Source organism: Apium graveolens, chromosome 9 (genome assembly GCF_009905375.1).
Source record: "Apium graveolens cultivar Ventura chromosome 9, ASM990537v1, whole genome shotgun sequence".
In the NCBI taxonomy this organism is placed as follows: Eukaryota; Viridiplantae; Streptophyta; class Magnoliopsida; order Apiales; family Apiaceae; genus Apium; species Apium graveolens.
Window position 1 is genome coordinate 282,779,568 of NC_133655.1, and position 24,483 is coordinate 282,804,050.

The following is a 24,483-nucleotide window of genomic DNA, read 5'->3' on the forward strand; positions in this document are numbered from 1 at the left end:
CCAAGAAATGTCTTGGCAATTGTATGTGAAGGAGTCTGGAAATTAAGATAGCGAAGTCATGTTGTCTAAACAAATATTATATGAAGGCTTCTGGAAGTAGATTATAAAGACTTAGATAAGTAAGTCAATGACACTCACCCTCACTATCTCATCTGACAGTGAGGGTGAGTGCGATTGATCAGACCCTAATTTAGATCCTTGTGTGAAGGAGTCTGTTAAAACTTATCATCAGACCTTAAATAGATCCTTGCTAAAACACTAATACTAACTCCACAACTTTTATTTTGTTCTATAAAATTGCACTCCCCCAATGTATGCCGACAAAATGGAAGGAGACTACTCAATACACAGCATTGTATCATCATCATCAGGAACTTTGTCATCCGCGGAAGTGATTAGAGATTTTGGATCTGCAACTGAGCTAGAAGATAATGGAGACGATGAAAAATTTGCTCGTTACTGGGGTGCAGTAGAAACAAATGACATTATGCCATCAAATAACTCAGGTATGATTCCATATCAAGACACACCAGTAAGTAATTCAAATAATTTGCTACAGCTGGTGTTTCAAAGCATATTAGACAGTTCAATCAGTATTATCAACTCAGAGACTTCCTCATCTTACTCGACTAGTGTGACTAGCTATTATAGCTCTGAGTTGCAAGTAGGCAGTCATACTGCCTACGGTGAACTCTCCACAGAGCAAGTTTATCGTCTCTGCAATATAATAGAGCGCCTGAACTCAGCAGGATGTCTTGGAAACTGCAATGAGGTGTACAGAGTTTCAAGGAAGTCAGCAGTGGATGCAAGACTTCTGAGGTTTGACACCGGGAAGTTGACAGTTAATTACTTCAAAGGTCTGGATACGGAAGAATACACTAGAAGTATTAGATTGTGGATTTTAGCAGTTTATAATTGTTACCTAAATATCATTCCTGGGGAGGAGCAATGTTTTCAGAAGATTTTTGACGGTGTCGAAGCTGTCACATATGACAATTGCTTTCTGGCTATAGTTAAACATGTTGCAGTTGAGTTATTTAATTCTGTGGAAGCTATAATTTCTGCTACTACATCATTTCAAAATCTGTTCGACATTTTAGATGTGTACGAAGCTATGCTTGTTGTCTTTCCAAAAATCGAAGCAACATTCCAGTCTTCACAATCACTAGACATATAGTATAGGGCAACTAAGACTATCCACAGGCTCATAATTCTAGACATTCCTTTGGAACAGCATATGACTTGGATCATTATAAGCTTAAAAATCAATTTAGCAAGAAAATCTTGCCATTATGGAGATCCATCTTTGCGCTATGCATTCATTCTATGTAATGTCAACTACATTGTTCAGGTTATTAACGGGTCTCCAAAACTACGGGACATGATTGGAGAGGAGTACATGTCAAAGTTAGACAAAGATGTAGCAGAGGCAGAGCAGAACTATGTTTCAAGCGCCTGGGACAAGGTTCTGTGTTGTCTAGAAGATGACGGATTAAATCAATGGCTTACATTCTATACAGGGGTTTCAAGAAATGCTTTAAAGCAGAAGCTTAAAAAATTCAATAAAGTATTTGAGGAGGTTTGCGAGACTCAATGCACAGAACTCGTGGCACATACTCAGATTCAAGGACAGATTCTTGAGTTGATTTTAAGAAAGTTGATACCAGCTTATAAATCTCTTCTAGACAAGTTAACAGGTAGCGAAAGGTACAGCGAGATACACATTGAATACTCGGTGCAAGACCTTGAGAATAAGGTTCAGAATCTGTTTTTAGAACCCTGACCATTAAAAGATCTTGTAATCTTGTATCAAAGCATTGTGGTTTGAAATCCACTGGAACGAAAATCGATATAGGTTCTCTCATACTTATCGATTCAAACGCTACTCAAAGAGAGCACTCAGAATTGGGAAATACTTGGCTTCTAATACATTCATCGTCGGTGGATACAAGTGGGCAATCAATTTATACCCCAATGGCAAGTATAAACAGTGTAACGGATATGTATCGATGTACATGAGGTCGAAGAGTGAAAAAACTGATGTAGATGCCCTGTTCCAGTTGACACTTGTTGATCAGAGTGGGGAAGAGAAGCATAAAGTTTGCACTTTGCTCGGCAGGGGTCGGGAGGAGCAGCTTCCTGCAATCATGAGCCCCGGAATTCAGTGGGCTAAATGGACTATGTTTCCAGGATTTTACTGTACAAGGAGTTACTAGCAGATACAATGCAGATTGCAGATGATTGGGGAAGATCATTTGTCAAAGCTAAGCAAATTTGTTGAGGATAACTCGTGGTGGCGGGGCCGCTCCTTCGACGGCGTCCTGGATCCTTCTCCGCTGGTGTTCCTACAAAACAACACCGGAAGAGGGGTTGGAGTCCTGCGGCGCCTCCGGCGTGAGAGTAAGAACTAGCTTTTTGGGAAGATGAAGATGAATATGAATGCAGGGTGGCTGTGTGTGTATATGAGTGTGTAAGAATGATTAACCCCAAAACCTCACCTTCTTGGGCTACCAAGGGTAGGATTTTGGGGTTGGTACCTTTAGATCATAGCCATTGGTTCTGGGAGCGGAGGACACCTGGCTGGAGTGGATGCTTTACACGTGTCAGTGCGGGACTGGCCGAGGAATGTTCTGAGGATCCTCTGACACGTGCCCTGATTATTCCCATGATTGATGTGTGACAGTTGTCCCCATCACGTGCATGGGCCAACGTCTCACGTGCTGGGATTTACCAAGGTTAGGCTTGCGGGACTGAGCCAGTTAAGAGTGGTAGTGTGCGGGACTACTCCTTCCAGGAGCTGCGCGGAGTCAGGGGCCTAGGAGTAGCCCTCCCAGGAGCTGCATGGAGTTAAGAGCTTAGGAGTAGTCCTTCCAGGAGCTGCATAGAGTTAGGAGCTTAGGAGTAGTACTTCCAGGGGCTGTATAGAGTTGAAGGCCTAGGAGTAGTCCTTCCAGGAGCTATATGTACTATCATGTGCCCCCCACTCCCTTATGCAGATTATCTGGATGGGGGAGTGAATTTGTGTTTGTCTGTAGAACGTGAGCTTTTGATTGTTGTGTTAGAAGAATTTGAGCTTTTCTCGCCCCCCCCAGTCCAGATTGCGCTGAGTTCGACGAATCAGGACTGAGTTGGTTGTACTTGTCAGGAGTTGAGCTTATCTAGCCCCCAGTCTGGATTGCGCTGAGTTAGGCGAATCAGGACTAAGGTGGTTGTCCTTGTCAGGAGTTGTGCTTTTCTTACCCCTAGTCCGGATTGCGCTGAGTTCGGCGAATCAGGACTAAGGTGGTTGTCCTTGTCAGGAGTTGAGCTTTTCTCGCCCCCCAGTCCGGATTGCGCTGAGTTCGGAGAATCAGGACTAAGGTGGTTGTCCTTGTCAGGAATTGAGCTTTTCTCGCCCCCTAGTCCGGATTGCGCTGAGTTCGGTGAATCAGGACTAAGGTGGTTGTCCTTGTCAGGAGTTGAGCTTTTCTCGCCCCCCAGTCCGGATTGCTATGAGTTCGGCGAATCAGGACTAAGGTGGTTGTCCTTGTCAGGAGTTGAGCTTTTCTCGCCGCCCCAGTCCGGATTGCGCTGAGTTCGGGGAATCAGGACTAAGATGGTTGTCCTTGGCAGGAGTTGAGCTTTTCTTGCCCCCCAGTCCGGATTGCGCTGAGTTCGGCGAATCAGGACTAAGGTGGTTGTCCTTGTCAGAAGTTGAGCTTTTCTCGCCCCCCCCTAGTCCGGATTGCGCTGAGTTCGGCAAATCAGGACTAAGGCGGTTGGCTTTAGCAGGAGTTGAGCTTTTCTTGTCCCCGGTCCGGATTGCGCTGAGTTCGGCGAATCAGGACTAAGGTGGTTGTCCTTGGAAGGAGTTGAGCTTTTCTTGCCCCCCAGTCCGGATTGCGCTGAGTGGTGTAGTCCGGACTTGGAAGTTGAAACGTTTTTTTGGTATTTTTCCCCCAATGATTTGAATTGTTACAGTTGTCTTTTTTCAAAAGACGTGCTGTAATAATGACTATTCAATAATGACCGCTTATGATTGACGTCCAGGATCGTGCCACGTAGCGTGGCTGTTTAGTTTTTAACCCCCTATAAAAGGAGGTGTTGTCTTCTTTGTTTTCTTTTTATTGCTTCTTTAATTCTTCTCTTTTTCTTTCTTTCTCTGAAGGTTTTTCTTTGATGTTCTTGTCGTCGCCGCCTGTCGCTCTAGCTTGGCCTGTGGTTGCTTCTTGGTCATCCCCAGTCACTCCGTTATATCAATCTTGTAAGTGTTGTTCTTTTTATTTGTTTCTGTCTTTACTCTGATTCTTTCTTGACTTTCATGGTTTCGTTGTAGTGGTTCTGTATTCTTGTATTTTGTTTCGGTTGTTTTGCTGTATGTATGTGTATATATATATGTTTGTGGGCATGTTTTGGTTTTTGATTTATGTTAATTGTGTTTCTGGGATTAGGGTTTTTTGTTTGGGTCCAGACTTGGTTAAGTAGTTCGGATTGATTATATTGTTTTTGGAATTTGTAATTGGTTGCTGTTTTTGCTTTATTGTGGCCTTTGGTTTGGAGTAGTAGGGTGGTTTTGAGTCCGGAGTAGCTTTTAGGTTTCGGGTTTTGGGTCTCCGGACTGTTTGCTTTTGACTTGTAATAAAATTGAACATAGTGTAGTCCGGACCATGTAGCTTTCAAGATAAATAAACTGTAGGATTTTAGACTAACCTTTGTCACTTGTTTTAGGTTTATGGTCCGGATTAAAGCTCTAGCCAAGGCTTACATAACTTGCTATCCGAGACCATCTGGTTCAGATTCTGAGGCCTCTGCTGATTCTGAACGAGTTGGGATGGGGAAGAAGGCTTGTACTTCGGACTCTGAGGCCGTACCGAACTTTCCGTTGCTAAGATTTCTGCCCGAAAGGTGCCTTGCAGTCCGGAGGGTCTGTGGGTGGAGAATCTTGGGTATTTTGTTAGTAAGAGCGAGGAGATAGAAGATAGCTTTTATTATAGGAATATCCGGTCAGGGTATACTAGACAGCAGAATGTCGGTCCGGGGCCGTATGATAGGGAAGCGTTTGATAGAAATTCGCTAATAGTATAGTGGCTAAGGAGCACTGCGAGTTGAAGGATGAATATGCGGCTTTAGATCACGAGGCTCAGGATTCTGCCGTCCGGACTGCTTTTCAACTGGACCCCGGATCGAATGGAGGTGGCCGACTCCGGACGAGAGGGCTCATCATAGGCCGACTGATGGGTTTGTTTCAGTGTGGCTGGAGCATCTCCGGTCTGGATGGAATCCACACTGGCATCTGTTCTTAAAGCATTTGTGCAAGTACGTGTACAAGATTTCTCCGATGCAGATAACACCTAATGGTATAAAGTGGATGACTTGGTTTATTGCTTCTTGCAATCAATTTAAGTTTCAGCCCACGTTCAAGCTGTGGCATCATATTTTTCATCCGGTCCGGTCCAGCTAGTTCCCTCTATATGAACTTCGGTTTCGGGCTTCGGAGTGCGGTTATGGTGGCTCCTACAGGCCTGTTATCCAGCAATCTACGCTGAAGTATTGGAATGGGGAGTTGATCATGCTCCGGGGCTTAGACTTATACTACCTCCCCCATATTGCTTCAGAAGGGGTCCGGACTCGCTTCCGTAGAGATGTGCTCCGGGGTGAAGCCATTCGGTTAATGTTTGCATTTTGTGAATATCTGGGTTTCCAAATGACCCGAGACACTTTTATGAATCATAGATCTATGCATAGATTAGGCTGTAAGTAGTTTTGCTTCATGTCCGGACCTCTTTATCTGCTTTCATCTGTTTTGGTTGTTTATTAGTTTTGACTTGTGTTTTTTGTTTGTTTCTTGCAGGTTTTCCATACTACAATATGGACATGTCGTCTTCCGCATACAGTGATGCGTTGAAAGGTCTGGGCAAGGCTTTCAAGTTGCCCAAGAAGAATGTTGCTGCTGGGTCCGGGTCTAACGCCTCTGTGGAGGAGGGATCCCAGAGTAATGCGGTTCTGATTCCGGAACCTGAAGTTCATGTGAACCAATCTACTCTGGAGTACAATGTTGAGCTGGATATCGGAAATGAGTTTGATAATCTTGAGGATCTTGGCCCTATTGGGGAAATTCCGGGTGCTGATTCTGGACGGAGGAGAAAGAGGCTCCGGAATCTTGGGTCAAAACCTCCCCGGGCTGAAAATTTTGAAGCTGGCTCTGGGTCCGGGGCTGGTAAAGGAAAAGCTGTTGATGAAGAGGGTCCGGATGAAGGTGGTCCGAGGCTGGAGGAAAAAGTTGCTCGTTTCATGGCTGGAATTCCTACTCAAACTGAGTGGAGGAGGATGAATCAGTCCGGATTCGATGCGACTATGAAGGAGTGTTCCCGGCTCTGGGGTCAGGTACTTCTTCTTTTTGTTCTTGTTTCTTGTGTTAATTTGCCTTAGAATGTTTTTCTAAGTTTCTCTGTTTTTTGCAGCTTGGTGGGTATATGGCTGGATCCGCCTCTCTTGCATACAATGAGCTCAAAGGTTTCCGGACTGCCGTTGCTGATAAGGATGCTGAGATTAGCCGGCTCCGGGACCAGATCATCGTGAAGGATAATTCTTTGTCCGGGTTGAACAAGCACCTGAATGAAGTGACTATTCGGGCTGAAAATGCTGAGAAGGAGGTTTCTGACTTGAAATCTGAATTGGCTGAGCTCCGGAGGCAGATGTCTGTTGTGCGTCCGGAGGCTGAGGTTATAGAGGAGTTTAAAAGATCTGAGGAGTACGATAGAGCCCTTGCCAATGCTGGTGCTCCAGAGATAGCTCGCTGCTGGCTTGTTGCTGAACGACATATCAAGACCAATCCAGAGGCCGATTGGGACAGCTTCGTCTCAGAGTTTATAAAAGCCAAGGAAGATATTGAGCTCGAATTAGGGGAACCAGAGCCGTTCGACGGGCCTTGCCCCAGCTTCTTGCCTTCCAGTGCTCCGGATTCTTGACGTTTTTATGAATTTGCTATTTCTTGAAGACTGTTGATACATTTGGTTCTTGTAATATTCATACTTTGCTCCGGGCTCATTTGAGTCCGGTGAATCTTTGATTGTTGCTTTTCTTGCTGTTATTTTACTTTGTTTTTGTAGTTTATTTTTGCATTAGAATATTTTTCCAAGTAAAATTTATTGCGCTAGTCCAGACTAACTTCTTGTCCGGACTAGTAGTTAGCTTTTTTACTTAGAAATTTTATTCCAAATAAAAATGGTTGCACTAGTCCGGAATTATAGCATGTCCGGACTAGTGGTGGCCTTTTAGTTAGAAAATTATTCTAAGTAAAAGTGGTTGCTCTAGTCATGACTAATAGCTTGTCCGGACTAGTGTTGGCTTTTTAGCTAGAAAATTAATTCTAAGTAAAAGTGGTTACTCTAGTCCTGAGTAATAGCTTGTCCGGACTAGTTGTGGCTTTTTAGCTAGAAAATTAATTCTAAGTAAAAGTGGTTGATCTAGTCCTGACTAATAGCTTGTCCGGACTAGTGGTGACTTTTTAGTTAGAAAATTAATTCTAAGTAAAAGTGGTTGCTCTAGTCCTGACTAATAGCTTGTCCGGACTAGTGTTTGCTTTTTAGTTAGAAAATTAATTCTAAGTAAAAGTGGTTGCTCTAGTCCTGACTAATAGCTTGTCCGGACTAGTGTTTGCTTCTTTTGGTTAGAAAATTAATTCTAAGTAAGAATGGTTGCTCTAGTCCTAATTAATAGCTTGTCCGGACTAGTAGTGGTTTTTTAGTTAGAAAATTAATTCCAAGCAAAAGTGGTTGCCCTAGTCCTGATTAATAGCTTGTCCGGACTGGTGTTTGCTTTTTAGTTAGAAAATTAATTCTAAGTAAAAGTGGTTGCTCTAGTCCTGACTAATAGCTTGTCCGGACTAGTGTTGGCTTTTTAGCTAGAAAATTAATTCTAAGTAAAAGTGGTTGCTCTAGTCCTGACTAATAGCTTGTCCGGACTAGTGGTGGCTTTTTAGCTAGAAAATTAATTCTAAGTAAAAGTGGTTGCTTTAATCCTGACTAATAGCTTGTCCGGACTAGTGTTTGCTTTTGAAAAATATGTAAAGTAAAAAAGCTTTTCATTACTCATTCATACAAGATAGAAGGAGAAACAGATTGGTTGCTTGCCATATTGGCTACAAGTTTTTTGGTTGCTTTGTTTGCTTTCCTACTGGTAGAATTTCCTTAGCCTTAGTCCATGCCAAGTGTTTGGGACTTCTGAGCCATCCATGTTCAGGAGCTTGTAGGTTCCTGGCCTGAGGACTTCTTTGATCTTGTATGGTCCTTCCCATTTGGGCATTAGCTTTCCAGTTCTTGTGGGATCTGATGCTTCAGTGTCTCGAAGAACCAAGTCTCCAACTTGGAAGTTTTTGACTCTTGACTTCTTACTGAAGTGCTCTCTTGTTTTCTCCTTGTATTTTTCCATCTTTTCTATAGCTTGGTCTCGGACCTCATCAATTAGCTCCATGTTTGTTTTGAGTCCTTCTTCATTTACTTCTTCTTCAAAGTTTATTGCTCTGTGAGAAGGAGAGCCAACTTCAATAGGCAGCATTGCTTCTGTTCCATAAGCTAGTTTGAATGGAGTTTATCCGGTGCTTGTCCTTGGGCTTGTCCTGTAGGACCAAAGGACACTTGGTAGTTCTTCTGGCCATTTGCTTTTGCTTTCTTTAAGTCTTTTCTCGATACCTCGGAGCAGAATTCTGTTAGTTACTTCTACTTGGCCATTTCCTTGGGGATATGCCACTGATGATTTTTTGTGCTTGATCCCGCGCTCTTGGAGGTAGGACTCGAACTCTGATCCAATGAATTGGGGCCCATTTTCTGATACTAGGACTCGCGATATCCCGAACCTCATCAAAATGTTTTCCATAAACTTTATGCAGTCTTGTTGGTTGATTGTCCTCATTGCTTTTGCTTCAACCCATTTTGTCATGTAATCAATAGAGACCAGTAGGTACCTGAGGTCTCTTTTGGCTCGAGGGAAGGGTCCCATAATGTCAATACCCCAAACAGCGAAGGGGATAGGTGACAGGACTGAGGATGGTAGGACTGGGCTTATCCGGGATACGTTGCTGAAGAGCTGGCATTCCTTGCACTTCTTGACGAATTCTATTGTATCCTGATGAATGGTTGGCCAGTAGTAGCCTTGTCTTATAATCTTATGAGCTAGAGCTTTTGCAGACATGTGGTCTCCGCATATCCCTACATGCACTTCTGCCAAACAGTACTTTGCTTCTTCTGGGCCAATGCATTTCAGGATAGGAGATGAGAAGGTCCTGCGGTAGAGTACTCCTTCTTCGAGGAAGAACTTGGCTGCTTTTGCTTTCAATCTTTGAGCTTTTCCTTTGTCTTCTGGGAGCTCCCCTTTGTCCAAGTAGTTTATGAAGGGAGTCATCCAGTTTTGAGTGCTCTCTATCTCCAAGATCTCTCCGGATTCAATGGATGGTTTGTGGAGTTCTTCGAAGTAAACTGAGCAGTCTAGATCTGATGAGTTCCGGACTAATTTGGATAGGATATCAGCTTCTTCATTTTCTTCTCGGCATATCTGAAGGACTTGGTGGCTTGGAATTGAAGCTAAGTAGCTCTAAACCAGTGCTTGGTACTTCGCCAGAGTAGGGTCCTTTGCTATATATTCTCCATTTGTTTGTTTGACCGCTATCTGGGAGTCGCTGTATATTTTTAAGTCTTGGACCCTTAGAGTCCTGGAGAGCTTTAGTCCTGCAATAAATGCCTCATATTCTGCTTGATTGTTTGTTGCTGGAAAGCTGAAAGATATAGCTGTCTGAATCTTGAATCCTTCTGGACTCTTGAGTATGAGTCCGGCTCCTGACCTCTCGCTTGTTGAAGAACCATCTACCTTTAAGGTCCAGGCTCCCGTACTTGTATCATTTTTTGGGTCCTGGTCCCTGTCCATTGGTTCTGGATCTTCTTTTGGGAAGTTGCATTCGATTATGAAATCTGCAAGAGCTTGAGCTTTGATTGCAGTCCTGAGAATGAAGCTTAGATTGAACTGGCTCAACTCCACAGCCTAATTGACAAGTCTTCCCGAGACATCTGGCTTGTGAATTATTTTTCTTAGTGGTTGATTTGTCACTACTCTGATTTCCCTCCCTTGGAAGTAGTGCCTGAGTTTTCTTGAGGTTGTAACTAAGGCAAAGGCGAACTTCTCCAATCTTGGGTATCTTGTTTCTGCATCTTTTAAAACTTGGCTTACATAGTAGACTAGTTGTTGTGTTCCATTATCTTCCCTGATTAGGGCACCTCCTACGGCTTGTGCTCCTGCTGACAAGTATAAGTAGAGAGGCTCTCTGGGCTGAGCTTTAGTTAGGACTGGTGGCTGAGAGAGGTAGGACTTGATTTCTTCGAATGCCTTTTGGCACTCCAGGCTCCAGTTCACCTCTTTCTTGTTTGTTTCTCCTTTGAGTAAATCAAAGAATGGTAGGCACCTCTCTGCTAGCCTTGAAACAAATCTCCTGAGTGCTGCTAGGGACCCTGCTAGCTTCTGCACATCTTTTTGGGTCCTAGGAGCTTTCATCTCCTGGATTGCTTTTATTTTCTCTGGATTGGCTTCTATTCCTCTGTTGCTGATCATGAATCCTAAGAACTTGCCTGCTCCTACTCCGAAGGTGCATTTTTCCGGATTCAGCTTGAGTTGGTTCTTCCTCAGGTTGTCAAAGCACTCCTTCAGATCTTCCACATATCCTGGTATAGTTGTTGATTTGGAAATCATGTCATCGACATAGCACTCCAAGTTTCTCCCAATCTGGGACTTGAATATCTTGTTCATGGCTCTTTGGTAAGTGGATCCTGCGCTGGTAAGCCCGAAGGGTAGCATCACATAAGCATAGACTGCTCTGTGAGTTATCAATGCTGTTTTAGGAATGTCCTTCGGGTTCATCTTTATCTGGTTGTATCCGGAGAAGGCGTCCATAAAACTAAGCATAATGTGTCCGGAGGTGGCATCTATCAGTTGATCAATATTTGGAAGAGGATACGGGTCCTTCGGGCATGCGTCATTCAGGTCAGTGTAGTCCACACACATTCTCCATTTGCCGTTGGACTTCTTAACCATGACCACATTAGCTAGACACTCCGGATATTTGATTTCTTTGATGATTCATGCTTTGAGTAGCTTTTCTACTTCTTCGTCAATGGCTCTTTGCCTCTCCGGAGCAAAGTTTCTTCTCTTCTATTTTACTGGTTTTCTGTTGGGGTTGACGTCCAAGCTGTGCGTTGCTATGGACTCATGTATTCCTGGCATGTCCCTTGGACTCTAGGCTAAAACATCTTTGTACTCCCGAAGTAAGGATACTAATCTCTCCTTGAAGGACTCCTCGAGTCCTGACCCAACTTTCACTTTTTTGCTAGAATTGCTTTCATCTACATGGACTTCTTCTGTTTTAACTGCGGCTTCAATTTTTGCTTGTTCTTTGTTTGAAACCATTTGATGAATCCGGGCTTCAGAGTTATTCTTTAGATAGTAGTTTGCTTGTTCGGGTTCTTTGGTTGCTTGCATGGTAGGACTAGCTTGTTCTGGGACTTGATTTGCCTTATTTAGTACCATGACTTGGTTGCTTGCCAGTCCCTCTGGACTTGTTTTGTTTGCTTCTTCCGTTGTCCGGGGTCGGTGCTTCTTCATGCTTTGTTGCTTGCGAAAGACCGTAGCCTTCCTCTTGTTATCTTGATGGGTTTCTGCCATAACTAACCCCTGGTTGTAGCATATTTCAGCAACTCCGTAATCTCCTTTAATCTCCCCGACTCCTGTCGGGGTTGGGAATTTGATCTTGAGATGGGAGATTGAAGTTATCGCTTGCATCATGGTTAGAGCTGATCTGCCAATAATACCGTTGTATGAAGAAGGAGCATTGATCACATAAAATTTGATGACATGAGTCACTTGGTTAGGAGCAAATCCAAAAATGACTGGTAGATACAAAGTTTCTTGGATCGGGACTAAGTTGTGGCCGAAGCCATAGAGTGGGTCCTCTCAGCATTCATTTGAGTGGACACTCCCTAACTGCATTCTATCCACTGTGTGCTTGAAGAGAATATAAAATACCGAGGAGCCATTATCTATGAGCATTCTTCTTACTTCATTATCAAAGATATCTAGAGTGACCACCAAAGCTGCATTGTTATGAGGGTTGACTCCTTCGTAGTCCTTGCTGCTGAAAGATATCACCAGGTCTGGGAGTGAATGGATTGAGAACACTTCTTCGCCGAAGTCCGGGCTCCGGGGTGGGGAGTGGGATCCACCTAGGACCACATTGACTACATTCTTTCCTCTTTTCTGTGCTTCCCCTCTGTTGTTCCGAACTAAGTACTTGTTCATGTTCCCCTTCTTCACTTGGTCCTCAATGAAGTACTTGAGTGATAAGCAATTCTCAGTCTTGTGGTCATGTGCTTCGTGGTAATCACACTGCCTATTATAAAGCCTGCTTTCCAGAGGAGTTTGCATTGGTTTAGGAGGATAATAGAAAGGCTTGTCTTTTACCTCTTTCAAGATTTCCTTCCGGGTCATGTTGAGAGGAGTCCAGTCCGGCTCCTGCTTTGGCTCCTGGGGCTGCTTCGCGGGTCCTGGGTCACTGCTTGACTCCTTCTTAGGACCAAATCTCTGGAAAATCAGAGTAGTTTGTCTTTCTTGGCCTTGGTTGCTTTGCTTGAACTTCTTATCCTGATGGTAACCCCCTTTCGGTCGGTCCTCATTGTTTTTGCTCCTGGACCCCCCATTCCGGGTCATCCTCATTGCATGGAGCACATTTGTTTCCTTAATGAGTCTGACAGCCATGGAATAAGCTGCTGCCAGACTTTGCGGCTCCTTATTGATTAGCTCCACTATATACCTCTCGTTGTTCTCTGGGTCCAGGTTTCTCCTAAAAATGCTCAAGGCTTCCCTCTCATCCAAACTTGAAACTTTGTTGATTGCTTCCTGGAACCGGCGCATGTATGCAGAGAGGGACTCATTGTCATGCTGTCGGATTGTCTCCAGGTGACACATGTGCATTTCGTGCGTTTTGTTTGCCCGAAATCTCCGAAGGAAGGAAGTCCGAAATTCCTTCCAAGAGTGGATACTGCGGGAGGGGATTCTGCTGAACCATCTCTAGGCCCCCCCTTAAGAGTTGAAGCGAAGAACCTTGATTTTGTCAAGTCATTGTAGTAATACATTTGCGCTATTTGCTCAAAGTAATTCAAGTGCTCCTCCGGGTCTCCTAGTCCATCGAAGGAGTCGAAGTTGTAATGCTTCAAGTTTCGCTGCCGGGGTATAACTTCCAGGGAGTGGCTGAATGGAGTTAATGTTTCTCCAAGCTCTACTCCTGAGTCTCTGTCCATCTTTCTCTGCAATTCATAGATCATGTCTTTGAGGTCCCTCTGCCCCTCTTCTTCTTCGTCATCAGAAATCAGCTCCGGAGTAGGATCTCTCCGAGTTCTTTTGCTCCTAGACTTGGCCAATAGCTTTTCTTCTTCTAGCTGCATTTTCTTTTGGATCTTTAGCTCTAGCTTTGCTTCTTCTTCTTTCCTGATTTGCTCCCGGACTTCTTCCAACTTTCTCTGCTTAGCAACTTCTGCTTCTTTCTTGCTTTGATCTTATTTGCTTTTCTTCCCTTTGGCTCCAATTCGGTCGAACACATACCTCTTTGATTGCTGGGAGTCCCCGGACTCCTCCGGTTCCTCCTCTAGTTCGGCTTCTTCTTGGAGTCGGGTCTGCTCCTGCCTATATAGTCTGATTGCTTCTGCTAGTTCATCACTTGTAAGGTTTGCCATGTGCTCTTCCGCTACCGGGACATTGGTGTACTTGTACTGATTGAGCTCTATGAGGGTCCTGGCATCCCTGGTGTTTACAATTCTCTCCACTACAGGAGTGTGTAGTGGCTGCTCCTGGAATATTTCTCTCTCGGCTCCCGGGTCGAGGGCCTGGGAGTGGTCCGGCTCCTGGACCTGAGTACTAGCAGATGGTCTTCCAGAGGTATTCTTTCCTGGTCTTGCCATTTCTCAACAATACCAACAACAAATAACAACAATATGCCACAGAGAATATCGATCTAAGGTTGCTTTATGAAATTTGCAGAAACTACCCAGAATAACAACATACACTAACAAATAGCTTCCTGGGAGCAGCTCAAACAATTTCTTGGGACTACTCAATGATGAAGTATAACGCTAATGCCATATTCAAACTAGAGCAATAACGATTAAAACTAACGATAGCTCACACAAACGTGACTTAAATAAACAAAACGGGCTCACACAAACGTGGCCAAAAATAACGAGCACACACAAACGTGGCTGAAATAAACAACATTCATGCTTATGGAAAAGGTTGGTTGCTTGGGTTCTTACAAGTTTGAATAAATGGACTCTTTGAAGAGTTTGTTGATGAAGGTGAAATCAGGGGCACCGAGACCCAAGGATGGAGCGGCCCCCTCCTTCTAGCGCCAAATGATAACTCCTGGTGGTGGGGCTGCTCCTTCGACGGCGTCCTGGATCCTTCTCCGCTGTAGGGGTGTAGCTGTGGTTGGAATCCTACAAAACAACACCGGAAGGGGGGTTGGAGTCCCGCGGCGCCTCCAGCGTAAGAGTAAGAACTAGTTTTTTGGGAAGATGAAGATGAATATGAATGCAGGGTGGCTGTGTGTGTATATGAGTGTGTAAGAATGATTAACCCCAAAACCTCACCTTCTTGGGCTATTTATAGCCCAGGGGTAGGATTTTGGGGTTGGTACCTTTAGATCATAACCATTGGTTCTGGGAGCGGAGGACACCTGGCTGGAGTGGATGCTTTACACGTGTCAGTGCGGGATTGGCCGAGGAATGTTCTGAGGATCCTCTGACACGTGCCCTGATTATTCTCATGATTGATGTGTGACAGTTGTCCCCATCACGTGCCTGGGTCAACGTCTCACGTGCTGGGATTTACCAAGGTTAGGCTTGCGGGACTGAGCCAGTTAGGAGTGGTAGTGTGCGGGACTACTCCTTCCAGGAGCTGCGCGGAGTCAGGGGCCTAGGAGTAGCCCTCCCAGGAGCTGCATGGAGTTAGGAGTAGTCCTTCCAGGAGCTGCATGGAGTTAGGAGTTTAGGAGTAGTCCTTCCGGGGGCTGTATAGAGTTGAAGGCCTAGGAGTAGTCCTTCCGGGAGTTATACGTACTATCAGTTGAGGATGCAGCAGAGAACTATGTTTCATACACTTGGGACGGGGTTTTGTATTGTTTACGCGATGATGGATCAAACTTATGGTTCACATTCTACAGAGGGATTTCACGAAAAGCTATGAGGCAGAGGCTCGAAATTTATTCTCAGAACCCTGACCTTCCGCGAAGCATTGCAGTTTTGTTCGATTGGTTTTAGTTCAAGCACTTGTTAAAAATTAACGTCTAAAAGATTAATTGAACTCTCTTTTTCATTTCAAATATTTCTGCGAGTTAGAGTAAGTCCAATACTAGATGCAAAAGACGTTAAAAATTAACGTCTAAAAGACTAATTAAACTCTCTTTTTCAGTTCAAATATTTTTACGAGTTAGAGCAAGTCCAATACTAGATGCAAAAGTATCCGTGTTTAGGCAAGAAGATGATTTTGAAACTCATACATTTCACAACTCAGGTCCACTCTGTCTCTGGGTAGTGCCAAAAACACATCCTAGAATCCAAAAATGTAAACTGTCATTTCTGTGAAATCACATGTAAAACAATAAAACTGTATCATTCCATTATGAAGTATTTAGCATGTTCATTAGATTAAAAGAATAAGTAGCCAGCCTATAACACATATCTGACCAACTTAACATGAGAAAAAGTTATTCTTAATTAAAATAAAATTATAAAATTTGAATACATTTCATTCATGTTATATACCACTAATTATTTCTCCTGCTTAATCAATGGGATATGCCAGACAATGCTTACAAAGATTTTTGCACATTTGCATTGTTACCGGCCTCCGGTAACTCACCTTTTTCATATCCAGATTTTAGAGGCTTACCATCCCGACCGAGTTTCTGGTTAGGAATGTACCAGTACTATGACTGAAAAGGATTAGCTAGTATAAGTGACTTTGATGCCTCATCAGAAATTAATGTGATAAAAGATACTGGTAAAGTAATAGTAGTACTATTTGAATGTCGACGCTCAAGTGTGGATCACACAACTCACAAGCCAGAGACTTAGAGAGGGACCGGGCTGCCATGACCTCAAGTAACACATGCTAAAACAGTATCGGTGACAATTCTTTACAAACTTTAATTTTAAATGATACTATAACTTATTTCATGTCAGATCCCAAGTCCTAACAAACATTTATTAGGGGTCCCCATATCCTAACAAACATATGTTGTAGTTACACTGTCACCAACGTTATTTTGTCAAGCCGGTGTCAAGAGTTTGACTAGATACGTATGTATATTATACATTATTTTGTCAAGACGCTAATAAAAAGTTGGTGTAGTGATTGAGTTCTTAAAAATGATGAGTAATAAAAAGTTGGTGCAATGATTAGTGAAGATATGTGGTTATATAATTATTTAACAAAAATAATACTAAAAACATAAATTATCAAAGAACTTGACCTATTTGTGCAACACTTCAACTTGAAGGCTTAATACAAAATTTTCAAATTGAACAAATTAATATATACAAGAAACTTACAAATAGAAGAGAACCATGTGTCATCATCATCCATCAACCCAAAAACAAAAGAGAATATTAGTAAGACATCAATGTTAACGTTAGAAGATATTATAGATGGTATTGATGTTGGGCACGCAAGTAATTTACCCAGAGTAAGCATCTCCCACATAAAACGGAGTTTTCATATGCTCCCCACTTGTTTATTCAAGGGCTAATTAGCCAAGCATATTCTACAATTTTATACACGTACTACCCCTCAATATATTCTTAATTTTTTAAGATTTGACGCTTTAATTTTTTACATATTTTTAGGTGTTTTGGTTAGAGAACTAAAATTAATAAAAAAAATTTGAATAAAAGTAAATGACTAGAATTTTAATTCACAAAAAAAATTTAAAAATACTAATTTTAACTATCCGGTCAAATCAGCTAAAGTGTCAAAAATCAAAATATCAACTAATAATAAAAAATCGAGGGAGTATATCTTCCTCTTGTCTAGTGTCTAGATTTTCTCAGCCTCTACCCATTGTTCTAAAAAGCGGAATCGACATTGTTCGGTAGACCAACCTTTTGGTGATTAATTGAATAATCGGTAATTAATCGGATTGATTAATCGGATGATTTTAATAAATTATAAAAATAATTAATTTATTATACTAAATATATTAATTTAAGAAAATAGTGTACTGATTAATCGGATTATAAAATCGAATCGGCAGACCATATTAAAACGGTTAATCGGATGATTAATCGGTAAAATCAGTGATTTTAAGAACAGAGCCTCTACCTAAATAAAAGAATCTTCTCAACCGGTAAAAGAAATTGGTTTATTTTTCAAAAATTGTTATTAAATCATCAATAAATTGGTCAAACAAAAATAATTAATAAATTATGAATAAAGTAGTCAAAAATATTTGACCGATTCAATGAATCGAAGATAAATCATTAAATTTTACAAAAATTATCGATAAATAACAAATCAATAACTTAACGGATCAGAGGTTGAAAGTTACTAGAAACCTTTTTAGCAACAATGGAACTAATTTTTCCGTAACGAACAATATATACAAGAAACTAAAAAGAAGAAGAAGACAACCATGTGTCATCATCATCCATCAAGAAATATAAAAGAAAATGGCCGTGTTTTTAAGTTAGTTTTTTTATATAAAATAAATTTTGAATCAAATTAGAGGTTTGACTAAATGATAAATAACTAATTTTATTTCAAAAACTAATTTTTATTTCAAAAACTAATTTTGAAAAAATTACTTGGAGGAGCTTTTTCAAGTAAGTAGTACAAAAAACATTGTTCAAAACTGAATTTAATCGGATAATCATAACAATTAACTCAATCAGGTCTATATTAGTAATGCATCAACGTTAACATTAGTTACATTACAAGAAATTTTTGTAAGGTGATTAATGGCTTAACATAAGGTTTCATTAGAGATTTTGTTTAATCACAATTTTTAATTAAAAATTTTAAGAAATTTTTATTATACACCAACTAATATTAAAATTATTAACAACATTTCATATTAGCCACCATTATTTTAAAATTCTGGCTCCTTCTCATCTGTCCAAAATAAGCATTGCCATATAAAATGGATTTTATCATATGCTCCCCACTTGTTTATCAAAGGGCCCATTTGACCAAGCATCTCAATGACAAGCATGTCTACCTTGTCTACATCTTCTCAACCTCTACCTTAACAAATTAACATAGTTTTACCATAATACCCCTTCATACCGACCAATTTGTTGAGAAAAACAAACAAGTTGGTTAGGAAAAACAAGAAGAATCAAGGGTACATTTGGACAAAAGGTTCAAAGATACATCCATTAAACTCCTAACTATAATATGAATCATCAACATTACTAACCAAAATTAAGAAAATTATAGTAGATTTATATTACAACCACTACTTCAACTAATCTTCCCAAGTCTCTACTACCATGTGCAAAATTAAATGGACCAAAATGCCCATACAATAATTGATTCCCACAATAGCACAAACCTCCCCATTCTTTCACCACTTTTCAAAACGAACCCCAAACTTCCAAAATCTTACAAAACAACCCAAGATTCTTAATTTTTTCACTTTGCACTCCCTCTGCTGATAACTTCCTTATACCTCAGAATCGAATTCATCCTCTGCAACTTCAACTGTTGCTTGAACCTGTTAATAAAATCATCGGCTTTCGTATCGACTTCTTCATCGGGCTCGACAGTACTCTTCTTCTCCCTCACTGTTGCAGGCCTCCTTATCTCCACAATGTCACTCTCTTCAAAATGAGCAAATGGTGACTTCATACTTGCTGACTTCTTCATCTTGGTCGACAACTTGACCGGAACTTGACCGGAAGCTGGCCGAGTTTCTGAAGTAGTTCTGCTAAAGTTACTGTCAGTAAACTGGTGCCCTAGCTGACTGTACACTTCATCTAAGTTCTGCACCTCCTCATCTTCATCTTCATCATCTGTTTCTCTTAATGGGCTCTCATCTTCATGGCCTTGCTCAAGAATGAACTGGGCCTGGGCCTGAGCCCTTACAGTTTCTTGGTGCATGGTTTCTTGATCCAGGCTTTCTTGTTTAATGAGTGCAGCTTCATGGGATCTGAAGTTTCTGAAATTTAGAGATTTGAGACGTTTAAGAACAGATGGTGATCTAAGAAGCTTAGGGGTATGACGGTCATTTTGGAAACTAGAATCTTGATCTTCTTGGTCTTGTTGTGAAGTTTGTTTTTGAGTTAGCAAGTTTGAGTTGAATAAAATGGTGCCTACCATGAGATTGAGAAGAACAAAGAAAACAGTGGGAGTGAACCAGCTGTTCATTGAAGCCCATACTGAAGGATTTGATACAGATTGTGTGAGCATTGTATGGGATAATGTTTCTGCATTCATCGCGTGTGTGTGTGTTTAGAGAGAAAGAATGTGTTTTTGTAGAATTTGGATATGTGAACTTGAGTGCAGTGTGGACTAAATACATGGTGACCATACGCCTTTATGGATATTTTATTTCGGTACTGCAAGTGACTAGCATTTGTCAAATATTTTGGGTGGGACATGCGTATCGGAAATAATTAACGGAAAATATTACATGTACAAAATTTGTGTCAAAATTGATAATCTGGTAAATTTATTATGACATTATCAAATAAAATGTTTTTATACATTTATTCTAAGAGCATCTCCAATGGGAGAAATCCTTAGTAAAAAATTCTTAGGTGGCAACTATTATACATAATATGTATAAATTTGAACAGTTCAACCATCTAAAACCTTTAGCTAAAATTATAGCCAACTTCCTCATCTTGGCTAAATTTGTCAAATGTCTCTGGAGCTGTAAGCATAAATTTAATATTATAGCAAGTCCCATTTGAGCACATTACGTTACAGATTCAGCAAATTTTACATAATCATTATTTTATATTATTTTAGCCAATCATTTTACCTAATATCATTGGAGATGTTCTAACAATACCAATCAAAATATATCATACCGTGTACATGAACAATATTTCGTACCTATCTTTTCACCTCTTGCATTATTCTTAATCAATGTTATAGAAATCGAGAATAAAAAAAAATCGATCGAATTATTGATTTAGGATTAAATCGGGAGGATTAATCAGAGAAAAAATCGGTTGCATTTTATTTTTAAATTATATTTAATTTATCTCCTTATTTTAGTAATAATTCATAAATTAATATATTTATTATATTATATAATTTATAATCGGGAATTAATTATTAAAATCAGGAATTTTTAGAACCAGGCTCGTAATAATTAGTAAACCTAAGGTGAAATCCGAATGCTCTAAAGTCTAGCATGAATTGTTAATGATTTTTATAGATGAAGTCAGAACGGACGAAAAGAAATGAGGTCGGAGATGGGGGGTTCATATACGTTAATATTAAACAAAAGGAGCAGACAGGGACAGCACACAGGAAAGAGGCAGGAAGTTTACAAGTCACAACAAAATAAGGTTACAAAAATCTAGCAACAATTCTTAATTTCATCTTTGTTCTTAATTTTCATTATTGCCTTATTATTTAAAAGGGTGTATTAATTTCAGAATTTAAAGAATTAATAATAATCCATCGATTTTGGAAGATTTTCGTTAATTTTAATTATTCGTGGATTCTGACGGAGTTGATGAAAAAATCTTGCTCTTGCTGATTTTGTGAAGTTTTCCACAAATCCTTCAAAATCTCATGTATTTTAAAGATATTTCACAAAATTAAAAATGAATTAGCAAATTCATTAAAATCCACAACTTTTTCAAATAAAAAAATCCACGGATTTTTGAATGTCATCAGATTTTGATGGACTTTTAAAAATCCAAATTGAATACTGCAAGATTTTAGTAGACTTTTTAAAATCTAAATTGAATATCCTCAGATTTTAAAAAACTTTTTCTAATCTATACTGAATATCATCAGATTTCAAAAGATTTTTTAAAATCCAAATTGAATAATTCAAGAATCCAAAAAAATCCTTTAAAATCTTGATTGAGTACATCTCTTATTTTTGTGTTGTTCGTGAGAGTAAAACAAGATAATGGAACATAGTATGAATAATGTTAGATTCATAAAATTATATATAATTTTCTTCACAAAATGAATATGCGATAGATATCGATTGAAATTAGTCCTGCATTCACATCCATAACTTAATTAAATATCACGAATCACATGTCATATTATTTTGTAAATTTTTTATATACCAAATTTTGTGCATACAATAATACTCACCTATTACATATATTACATGTACCACGTCATTGGTAGAAAAGTTTATTAATAAAATATTTTCTGCATCCTACATTACGTGTCATATTTTTATTATTATATAGTTAAATTGAATAGACTTTGACCGATAATTATGAAAAATTTATCTATTATCTTAAAAAAATTGGAAAAAACATTTTAAAAGTATTAGATATATATTTTTTAATAATATAAATTTTGAATCTTGTTTTGATTACATATAAACATATTTTACGGTCAAAATATAATAAAATTAATTATAAACTAATTAAAATAAAAAACTTAATATGAGACGAGGGAGTAGTGTTCTGAAAACGGCCGACTTGACTCAGTATTCGTTTACTCGCATGATCCATTTACTCATATGAATGCTTTGAAATCGGTAACCGACCAATTCGTTTAAGTGAGTACACACTGCACAGCTAATCACTCGAATGTTACAAACGAGTGTTCAAACAAACAATCAATTATTCAAATTTTAAAAACATAATCGGGCCAAATTTCGATTAATCGGCAAATTGGGGATTAATCGGATAGATTAATCAGAATAAAAATCGGATATTTAAATATTTTAATAATATTTAATATATTTACCTTATTTATTATTAAATATATAATTCAAAAATAATTTATAAATTTTAATCGGATTTCAAAAAATAGATCAGCCAAATATTTTTTAAGGATTAATCGGGGATTTTTAGAAAACTGCTCCTATTACTCGAAATTAAGACGCCCACCGAATCTGATTTAAGTAAATACTTGACTGTATCAATGCTGTCGAAATTGGGAATCGGGAAAAATAGATCTAGTTATCGATTTGGGATTAATAAAAAATCGGGGATTAATTAAAAGGATTAGTCGTAGTAAAAATCAGATGTATTATATTATGAAATTATATTTAAAATATTATTTTGATTATATTAGTTATTATTAACAAATATATATTTATTATATCATAATTTTTATAATTATTCATATTTAAATTAATATAGTATTTTAACTTTAATAAATTATTATATATACTTACAAAAAAAATCGTAAGGATTAATCAGATTTTAAAAATCAAATAGATCGAGTACTTTGCAGAGAATTAATCGGTGATTAATCGATTAAATTAGGTATTTTTAGAATACTGGACGATATTATTAAAAATATTGAGAATGAGTATATATGTCATTAAAAACTGGAGTACATCATGTCTTGTCTTTGAGATGAGACAAGGAGTGGAGGGGGCTGAGTCGCCGTTCACGACTTTAAAACTGTATATGTGGGCCGACTTGCCTAGATAAAAGCTGATCTTAATTTTTTCTTTGAAGTGTTTAGCTTTTTTCACTTTTGCAGGTTTTTTACATTCATGATTCTTGTCTTTTTATTTTTTCTAGATTTAGGTTTTACTTAAGAATTAATGAAAGTTCTTTAGATTTTAAATTTTGAATTATTAATTTTACGTTAAAAGTTCATTAAAATTTGAGTGTAGTTATCTAAGAATCTTAAATAATTCTACAAACTCTAATGGTGTTCAATCAAATTTTATACAAATTATAAATATTCAAATCCAACATTTTTCCTTTTCTTCTTACTTTTACCAACCCAACTATCTTTCTTGAAATGTCCTGGTTTGCCACACTTCCAACATCTAATCTTAGGCCATTTGTTGGAAGAGTTGCTATTATTTCCTTTAAATTTCCGTCTATCACCTTTGCTATTTTTAAAATATAAGATCCACCATCTTCAACCATATTCACAGAAGAGTTACCAACTTGATTTTTGCCCTTATGATTATCCTCATTTTCTTGATTCCTCAAAACCTCTTCAATTCTAAAGTGACTTCCAAGTTCAACCAGCGTCATATCATCTTTATTATGTTTCAAGGTGTGTTTAAAATCTTTCCATGATGGTGGAAATTTGTCTATAACACCATAAACAAAGATGATTATGTTGAACGAACTATCTTAGAATCCTTAACAATTCATTGTATTGTTCCATCACCAGTCTAGAGTCGACCATATTATAGTTCATAAAATTACTGATCAGAAACTTCATACTAGAAGCATTTTCTGCCATGTACTTGGATTCAAGAGAATCCCACAATTCTTTTGCTGACTCAACATTTTGATATACATCGAAAAAGGAATCAGACATACCGTTTAAGATGTGATCGCGACATATGCAGTCATCGTTTTCCCATTTGCAGCGTTTTCTTATTTGTTCAACAGTTTCATTCTCAATCACTTCTGGCATGGGGGTACTTAGAACATACACAACCTTTAGCGTGGTCAACAAAAATGCATATTCTTCTGCCATCTACTTGCTTGTCATATCTTTTGCAAATTCTCCATTCGTCATCTTCAGAATAAAATAACTTCAATCTTTGTTATATAAATGGTAGTAATTAGGATTTTTTTGAAGTGGTTCACCAAATAAATCAATAGGATAAAGTCAGAAATTCTGCAAGAAGAGAAAATGTGTTTTTTATTGTGAATTTTAAAATGAACCAACCACAAAATGATCAATGCAACACCTATATATAGATGTCAACAGATGTGTCTTTTATCAACAGATATATCTCAATCTAACATAGATGTCAACATATGTGTCTTTTGTCAGCAGGAACATATTAATCTAATAGGTTTGTCTAATGTCAACAGACACATCTTTTCCCAACGTATGTGACTGATGCGAATGAACATGCCTCGTAAGCAATAATACCAAAATCTTAATAAACACGGGCATAACATACACTCCGTACTCTCCCGACTTGTTCAATGTATCATTATGATTACATTGATCAACTAATCAATTCAATTACACTAAAATATCCAACATCTCTCATCATTGATTTTTATACCTTTTCCCACGTGGCATTTTGATTTTCCACTGCAACCTGAATTTTCATTTCATTTTCCTTAGCTACGTATAGAGTATTATGACCTATCTTCACTCTCGCATCTGTCAGCCATTTCCTAGTGTTGAATGGATGAATCCCAAACATATTCTGAGCTATTGTCAGCAAACTAGTCTATCATCATCTACATCATTCCACTCGAAAAAATCACAAATGAAATTGGAATCTACGTAGGGCCCGTTTGGGATTTCTTAAGAAACGTAACT

General features: G+C 39.1%; 4 protein-coding genes across 4 annotated transcripts; 2 read left to right on the forward strand and 2 right to left on the reverse strand.

Annotated features, from left to right (window-relative positions):
* The first annotated feature begins 325 nt into the window (after positions 1–325).
* LOC141686453 (exocyst complex component EXO70E2-like) lies at positions 326–1,783 on the forward strand. Its single transcript, XM_074491488.1, has 2 exons — positions 326–1,120; positions 1,352–1,783. The coding sequence occupies exons 1-2, from the start codon at positions 326–328 to the stop codon at positions 1,781–1,783; spliced, it is 1,227 nt and encodes a 408-aa protein (XP_074347589.1).
* Positions 1,784–2,009: 226 nt separating this feature from the next.
* LOC141686454 (uncharacterized) lies at positions 2,010–7,045 on the forward strand. Its single transcript, XM_074491489.1, has 4 exons — positions 2,010–2,199; positions 4,148–4,243; positions 5,831–6,363; positions 6,441–7,045. The coding sequence occupies exons 1-4, from the start codon at positions 2,010–2,012 to the stop codon at positions 6,945–6,947; spliced, it is 1,326 nt and encodes a 441-aa protein (XP_074347590.1). The 3' UTR covers positions 6,948–7,045.
* Positions 7,046–9,567: 2,522 nt separating this feature from the next.
* LOC141686455 (uncharacterized) lies at positions 9,568–9,897 on the reverse strand. The gene has a single exon (XM_074491490.1). It carries the CDS (start codon positions 9,895–9,897, stop codon positions 9,568–9,570), a length of 330 nt encoding a protein of 109 aa, XP_074347591.1.
* A 2,073-nt stretch (positions 9,898–11,970) lies between these two features.
* Positions 11,971–13,457, reverse strand: LOC141686456 (uncharacterized). Its single transcript, XM_074491491.1, has 3 exons — positions 13,056–13,457; positions 12,742–12,912; positions 11,971–12,597 (listed from the first exon to the last, which is right to left on the reverse strand). Exons 1-3 carry the CDS (start codon positions 13,455–13,457, stop codon positions 11,971–11,973), a joined length of 1,200 nt encoding a protein of 399 aa, XP_074347592.1.
* Positions 13,458–24,483: the final 11,026 nt, after the last annotated feature.